General features: G+C 42.1%; 1 protein-coding gene across 1 annotated transcript; it reads left to right on the top strand.

Moving 5' to 3' along the window:
* Window positions 1-3,642: 3,642 nt before the first annotated feature.
* Window positions 3,643-7,009, top strand: LOC121396978 (putative uncharacterized protein DDB_G0287113). Its single transcript, XM_041572654.1, has 10 exons — window positions 3,643-3,661; window positions 4,150-4,191; window positions 4,544-4,613; window positions 4,721-4,760; window positions 4,878-4,965; window positions 5,058-5,108; window positions 5,374-5,433; window positions 5,577-5,647; window positions 6,023-6,352; window positions 6,866-7,009. The coding sequence occupies exons 2-10, from the start codon at window positions 4,159-4,161 to the stop codon at window positions 6,984-6,986; spliced, it is 864 nt and encodes a 287-aa protein (XP_041428588.1). The 5' UTR covers window positions 3,643-3,661; window positions 4,150-4,158; the 3' UTR covers window positions 6,987-7,009.
* The last annotated feature ends 219 nt before the right edge of the window (window positions 7,010-7,228 follow it).

Raw genomic sequence — 7,228 nt, 5'->3', positions numbered from 1 at the left:
ATTTGAACCCTAGCAACCAGATGGCTGAAATCGCAAATGGGAGAGATGATGAATAAAAAGCTAAATAACTCAAAAACCATAAATAATGAAAACTGATTGCAAATTGTCTCAGAATTGTCCCTCACAGGTTGAATTCTCCTTTAAGGGGTTCAAAAAGTAAGCACAGAAAGTTCAAGAGGAGCTAGAGAACCGAGTTACAGCCCTACAGGATGAGCTGGCTGTCCACCAAGTTTAACCAATTGCAAACAGCGCAGGATAACTCAATATTCTTGATTTTGAGAGCAGGCAGGGAGAATGCTAGCGCACCTGGATAGAGTACAGACAACCACTCTGCCATTACCCTACTAAAACTCCCCACTAGAGAACTAACAACCGACCCAACCCGTATCCAACAAACCTCTAACATACTTCTATTCCTTCCCTATATAGCTCCAGGCTCAACAAAGACCACCTGGGAAAAATACACCAATTCCTGCACTCCCTTAACTGTCACAAACTTTAACCTGACCATGCCAGTGTTTTTAGACTAACTGTGACTGAAGTGCAGAAGCCATAGACTTGTTCCCTAATGGTCTGCCCATAGAATTCTACAAGCCTCACATTAAGTCCCATCATATTGAGCTGACATGTAGTAATTATCTTTATTAATAACTTATCAGCCTTATATTGTGACATTTATATTCTGTATATTGTGAGCGGGTCCCTAAGCCCAGTAAGTGACGGCAGCACAGAGCATGTGCAGTAAATCAGCAGAAAAGAAGTTGGGGAGCTACTGGGGCACATTTGGAGACACAGATCTTTACTGCTAAAGGGCTGTGGTTGCCTTGGGCTGGTACAGAAGCACAAAACATAATGTACAACATTTCTAGCTAATTCTTTAGTTCAACTTTAGTTTGAAGGAACCACAGTGATACGGATAACCCAATGGTTGCACTGGTAAAGAAAGGCCACTCCAAGTGCAAATTCTCACTGGTGTATAGGAGTATCCGGGAGTATATAAACAATAAGTCTGAGTTCAAGTGCCGGGTAGCCTGGGAAGAGGAGGTGGGCAACCTGACAGATACACAATGGCAACAGATATTATAGACTTAAAATCCTACAGCTTTATCTTGTGTATAGGGCTTATCATACCCAAGAAAAGTTGCACACAATAAACCCGGAGATCTCACCACTACGCCTTTGCTGAAAACAGCATATTGCAGTTTCACACCCTTTTGGAATACCCAGCACTCCAAAGATACTGGGCAGGAATAGTCTCTACCCTAAATGAATACCTACCTGAGAAGGTGGCTTTTTTGTCACAAAACAGGAAAGTAAAAAATGTTTTCCCCTTCCCACCCCTAATTTGCATATGCAAATTGGGTTAGGATTCGGTTCAGTATTCGGCCGAATCTTTCAAGAAGGATTCAGGGGATTGGAAGATTCCAAAATAGTGGATTCAGTGCATCCCTACTTTAGACCCTATGGCCTACATCCTGTCTATAAGGCTTTGAAAAGGCAACAGCCCTGCCATTGTTTGCTTGCTAACCCAAGGAATTTCTGCTAATGTATTTCCTATACAAATTAGTCGGCACCATACCATATGCCTGTATAAATTGTACATCCAAAAACCCCAACCCTCATCCTAGAACACCCACTGATACGCAATAGCTTAATTATATGGCACCAGCTAAACAAAAACTGTTCACTGGCTCCATATCCATCACCGCTGACCCCAATAAGAGACAATACTGACTACTTACCTGGGATTGAAGATAAGGGATACGAAACTGTTTTTGGGCTCCAGAATCTTCAATCGAGGCACCTTCTAGGCACGGAAAAAGACCATATCCCCATGTTCCTAAAAAACAAAGAAAAGCAGTGAGTTGGAAACAAGTGGAGGTACCTACAGCTGAAACGTTATATCAATAGGAAATACTGTGTGTAGACCACTAACCAGCTTTGAAACATATAGCGCTATAAATACACGTCACAGACTCTTTCTAACGTTGGAACACAAACTCCCCAACTAACCCAACTGTACTTGTCTTGGGAAATGGACTCAAACCACAATCCACGAGCAAGATTGGCTGGACATATTCCAAATAATAAAAAAATGCTCAATAAGCAATAAATACAATTGTAACCCCCATCTCTACCTGAAGGGATCCCCTACAAGCAAAGGCCCAAACCGGTTGTACCAGACTAAGCAACAGAAGCAGCACTGATTGATACCATGGCTGATGAATGAATGGATCCAACAAATATGGCAGCGCAGTAACTGCAGTGATTCAATAGGCCACACATACAAAGCAATGTTCTGTATACTTAATAGGCTGTGTATGTAGTGCACATCTAATTAGAAATAAATGCCATATAAACCTCACTCATCAACAAGGGACACTTCTCCTTTAAGAGCAGGGAACAGCGGTGACTTTCCACATGGGGATTTGACAGTTGGTTTAGTCCGTTGGTTGGCACTGTGGTGAGAGGTAAGCAAACTTTCCCTCTGGGCATTTTTTAGCCAAGTAACCCTTATTTTAGTGCAAAAAGAGGGGGAATTGGGGCGATATCTGCCCCCAGGCTAGCGGGTGTTGTGTCTCTCACTGATTTTAGTGAGTTTGGAGATTTTTTCCCTAACTTGTGCTTGGGAGATGCCTTTAATCTTAGTGTTGGTAGGGAGACACAGACCCTGGATTTGGCAATTAATGCAGGACTGTCGGCAGATATTCACATTATCTACTGAAGGTAACATTTGGGGACCCCTGTACCACAACATAAGATGATAAATTAGTGTTCCCAGTATTGATAGGCTCCTTAGAGATTTGCCCTTTGCCCCCTGGGTGTATGATGTGCCCTGCTCTTATGTACCAACATTGTAGATAAATACATGTTCCCTTTATACAAGTCTGGAACTAGGGGAGAACAGCAGATGCACGTGCCATGGGGACAGTCGGGGGTTATAGCAAATAAGTGGAGGACATACACCAAGGTCCCATAGAAGAGAGGAGACTTAGGGATTTGACAGTTGGTTTAGTCCGTTGGTTGGATCTGTGTTAAGTGTATATTCCATCTGAGAGATTTTCTGACAAACAACCTTTACTATAGTAAAAGAAAGACGGGAAAAGGTTGGGTGATGCCCCCAGACTAGCAGATGTTGCTCCTCTCCCTGATTTTAGTGAATTTGGAGACTTTTCCCATAAAATGTGCTTGGGAGATGCCTTTAATGTTAGTGCTGGTTGGGAGACACAGACCAGGATTTGGCAGTTATTCAGGGCTTTCAGCAAATTGACTGTGTGAGGAAACTTCCAGCATTCTAGAAACTGAGGCCCAGTACCTGCTAGAAGTGACACAAAGCTCTAGTTTAGGGGAAAATAGATCTCTGCCTTCCTCTGTATTATATAGGAAATATTAAGAACTAAATTCATTAACTTGTCTTTTTATTCTCTTTTCTATACAGATTGCTACGGTGCTTTTCCTGCATTTTTGGACAGCGACTTCTGTGCTTCACACCTGCCTAATAACATCTGGGTTTTTTGGCTTCTCCATTGTTCAGTTAATAACATCTTCATCTGAACAGTGTAAGAGAGAGCCAGGGGTTCCTTAGGGAAGGCCCCCCTCGGGGTGGCCCGGCCTTGTGCCGCCCCCTTTTTTTCCCCCTTAGGAGAATCTTCTTTAAGAGGTAATCTTGCAAATTCAACTGATACAGCACACGATTTCTTCTTCAGCGAGTCTGTCCTAAATTCACTTGGGGGGTGGAGTCCCACGTGGCTTTGTGCATATGAGCCCATACGGTTACTGTATATGGGATTTATAAGAAGCAAATCCATCAGCAGCATTAATAATGGGCTTTTATCATTGAGTGGAACAATGTTTCATATAAATGGGGGAATACAGATAAGGAAATAAATGGATGGCCTGCCTTTTAGTTAACTTTTAGTATGTTATAGGATGGCTAATTCTAAGCAACTTTCAATTGGTCTTCATTAACGTTTTTAAAAGCTGCTGAAAAAAGCTAAATAACTCAAAAACCACAAACAATAAATGATAACCGAATGAAAATTGTCTGATCATATCACCCTCTACATCATACAAAAAAATAATTTAAAGGTGAACAAACCCTTTAACTGTGACTTCATTTTGCCTGATTATGTCCATTTGTCCTTTTAGATTTCGACGATGGAGAAATCATTGAGAAATCCATCTCTCAAGGTAATGCATGTGTGTTAAAAGTTCCTCTCTCATCTGAACTGGTGTTTCCCTTTCACTCTTCTATATAAGCTCTCCATAAGCAGCTGGCTGGCTGTCTGCGCCGTTTCCTTTATACATATAGGTGGGAGCTGCCATACCATTTGCATCTGTGCAGGTAGAACAGACATCCAGGGAATCCTATCACTATGTTTATTTCCTTTTCAGAATACAATGTCCTTATTCCTGGCATGTTTGCCCCATAGAAACCCCAAACCCTTTTCTGTCTCTACTCTCCTCAGAGCGAGACTGACTATGAGCAGCATTTAGAGCCCTTTAGTATTCTGTCACTAATGCTCTTTCCTTTCACTTACAGACGCTGTACTCCGTCCTGAAGAACTTCAGGGAGGAATATACAGACTTTGAGGCCCTTGCCTCTTATTACGGTAAAATCCAATATTCTTTATCAGTTCCTTATGTTGTTAGTTTTATTATATGTGAATTCCTTTCACCCTTTAGCTCAGTATTTAATGGAAATGTGTTTTTCCTGCAGAAGATCACTACTGGGTCCAATACAGCAAGAACTTCAACATGTAAGTAAAACATAAATGGACATGTTGGGAATCATTTGCTATTGCCCGGTGCTAATTGCAAGGGCAATAAGGCTGGAAAATATTTTATTAATGCTCAGTGGTATTTTTCCTTTTCAGAAAACACTTCCTTCTTACTTGTATTGAGGACCCGAGGATGAGGGCCAAGGAGAACATTGCCCAATACAGTTTAATGCTCGACTCACTGGTATGTAATGCAGAATAGAGGTTTTGATAAATAGGGAACAAATGATATTAGATTGCCAGCTCTTATCTCACGCTTCTTTCTTTATGTTACAGGAAGTGCTCAAGAGGGAACGTGCCTCCCTCAAGAATGCCAAGCTGCCTCCTGTAAGTTTCACTAGTATTATTATTATAGGAGAGGTTATTATTCACTGTGTGTCTCTATAATAATTAAGAACAATATTATTCATTCTCTCTCCTGCTCCCCTGGGGGGGGGGCATCTAAAGTCACCCATCCAAGTGTCATTTTAACCAGCAACAAAAATGGGGTTATGCTAAGACACTGCATAGAGTTTTATTACAAGGGGCAACATGGGCACAATAATGGCATTTGTACAAAGAAGTGCTTAACACTGACTCTCTTCTTCCACAGGGTCATCCAACACGACTGCAAAACCGGAGGCAGAAATATGAGTATCAGAGGCTGGAGAATGTAAGTTCACCTGGGATCACTGTCCCTGATGCTTTTCTTGGGTGTTTAAAAGGTACTATTAGCAGCACATATACAGCCATAATTCTAATTGTCTCCTTTCTTTCCCCTTTGCTCCTATCCTCGTGCCTCCCCTGTGCTCACAGACCATCAAACATCATTTTTGCCAGTTTGAAATCGAGCTCTTGAGGGAGCAGAAGCTGCGGGAAGCTGCTCGGTATGTACTTTGCAATTACCACTTTCAATTACAGTTACTGGCACATAACATATTCAAAAAATAGATGTTTTCTCATAGCTCTGGGTGCTTTGGCCATACTAATAATAAATAGCACAGAAACTAGTGGAACTTTTTTAGGTCCCTACAACCATAGCACCTATCTCCGCATGAAACCCAGCATGGAACTTACTTAGCTCAGTAACTGCCCAATGTGTTACAGTAGGGACAGGTGTGTAGAAGGTACAATGTTATTACTTAGGTACAAGTCTATCTGGCTATTTTAATCCTCCAGTGATCAGAATTGTAGTTGCAATACTTTGGAAACATATGACAATAATGACTCAATATTTGACATTTTCTTCCCTTCAAACCTAGTAAGAAACACACGCACAAACAAACTCCTGCAGCTAAAGAAAAGGAGGATGGAGCCACTGCAGCAGCAGAAGAGGGAGCCCTTGCCTCACAGGGGAAAGAAGAAGGAGCAAAAGAAAAAGAAGAGGAGGAAGAAGCAGCTCCCGGAAAAGAACAGCAAGAGGAGCAACAGGAGAAGATGGAGGAGCAATCTCCTGCAGTGAAAGAACAGGTAAGAATGAAGAGGAAAAGGAATGAAGAGGAAGCTCCAGCAGCGGAGAATAAAGAAGAGGGAGCGGATGGAGAAGAAGCTCCTCCAAGGAAGCGGCCAAGGAAGGACTACAGAGGATTTAGGTAATGTATCTAATTATGGGCTATTGCTTATTATCTGCAGATGCCCCATGTTGGCCAGTGCAACTCTATTTCACCTCCTTCTGTTCCTATCATATGGGCTGCCCAAATTAGTAGAATAAAAGAATGGCGGCCACAGTGGGTATGGCTCCTTCTACACTCACGTGCTGATCGGTCATGGTGCGTAACTGCTAGGCCGGTGTAGGGGTGCCTTTAGGTTGTGCCAGGTACTCTGGGTAAGAATCCAGCCAAGACTACAGATATCAGTTCTGGTTCTCTAGTAGGCCAATGAGGGGGGAGGTAGGTAACTCTGATAGGACTGCTGTAGCATTGGCTCACATATCCACCTTTGGGAATGGGTTTCTCACTGGAAGCAAGACTGGCACCAGGTGATCAATATAAAAATAAAAGGTGCCATGCCAGGTAGCTGAGAATGAGCCTTTTATATAATAAAAAAACAAGTATTAGTCTGTAATTAATTCTTATTTTAATCATTTCTAAACTTTTTCTTTTCAGTGTTCCACCAGAAGACTCTTCAGACAGTTCTGCTGCCACCAACGCAACCCTGCTCCTTGCATGCCTTCTGTGGCTGTTTGTGCATATCTGTGTGTTTGTGTGTGTCTATGTGTGTCTGTGAGTGTTTGTCTATGTTTGTGTGTGTCTGTGTCTAGCCATGATCCAGGGTATAAACCGACTGCCGTTTGAAGGAGTCAGGAAGGAATTTTTACCCACAGTTCAAATTGGCCAAGTGCTGGGGTTTTTTGCCTTCCTCTGGATCATCAGCTGTTGATTATTGTTGATGCCCAACAATAATTGCATATTTAAATCAATAAATCTCCTGTTCCCACCAACAGGTTTCCCATAAACATGTCTCTGTGT

The sequence above is a fragment of the Xenopus laevis genome, chromosome 8L, assembly GCF_017654675.1.
Source record: "Xenopus laevis strain J_2021 chromosome 8L, Xenopus_laevis_v10.1, whole genome shotgun sequence".
Taxonomy (NCBI): Eukaryota; Metazoa; Chordata; class Amphibia; order Anura; family Pipidae; genus Xenopus; species Xenopus laevis.
The sequence above is the reverse complement of the archived record's forward strand: the minus strand, read 5'-3'. Positions and strand labels throughout refer to the sequence as shown.

What these genes read in the sequence shown, in the direction of transcription:
- LOC121396978 (XM_041572654.1), top strand. Translation starts at nt 4,159, where the DNA reads ATGGAGAAATCATTGAGAAATCCATCTCTCAAG. An exon ending in GGCCCTTGCCTCTTATTACG is followed by an intron (nt 4,614 to 4,720) that starts GTAAAATCCAAT and finishes TTTTTCCTGCAG; the next exon opens with AAGATCACTACTGGGTCCAA. An exon ending in GTTTAATGCTCGACTCACTG is followed by an intron (nt 4,966 to 5,057) that starts GTATGTAATGCA and finishes TTTATGTTACAG; the next exon opens with GAAGTGCTCAAGAGGGAACG.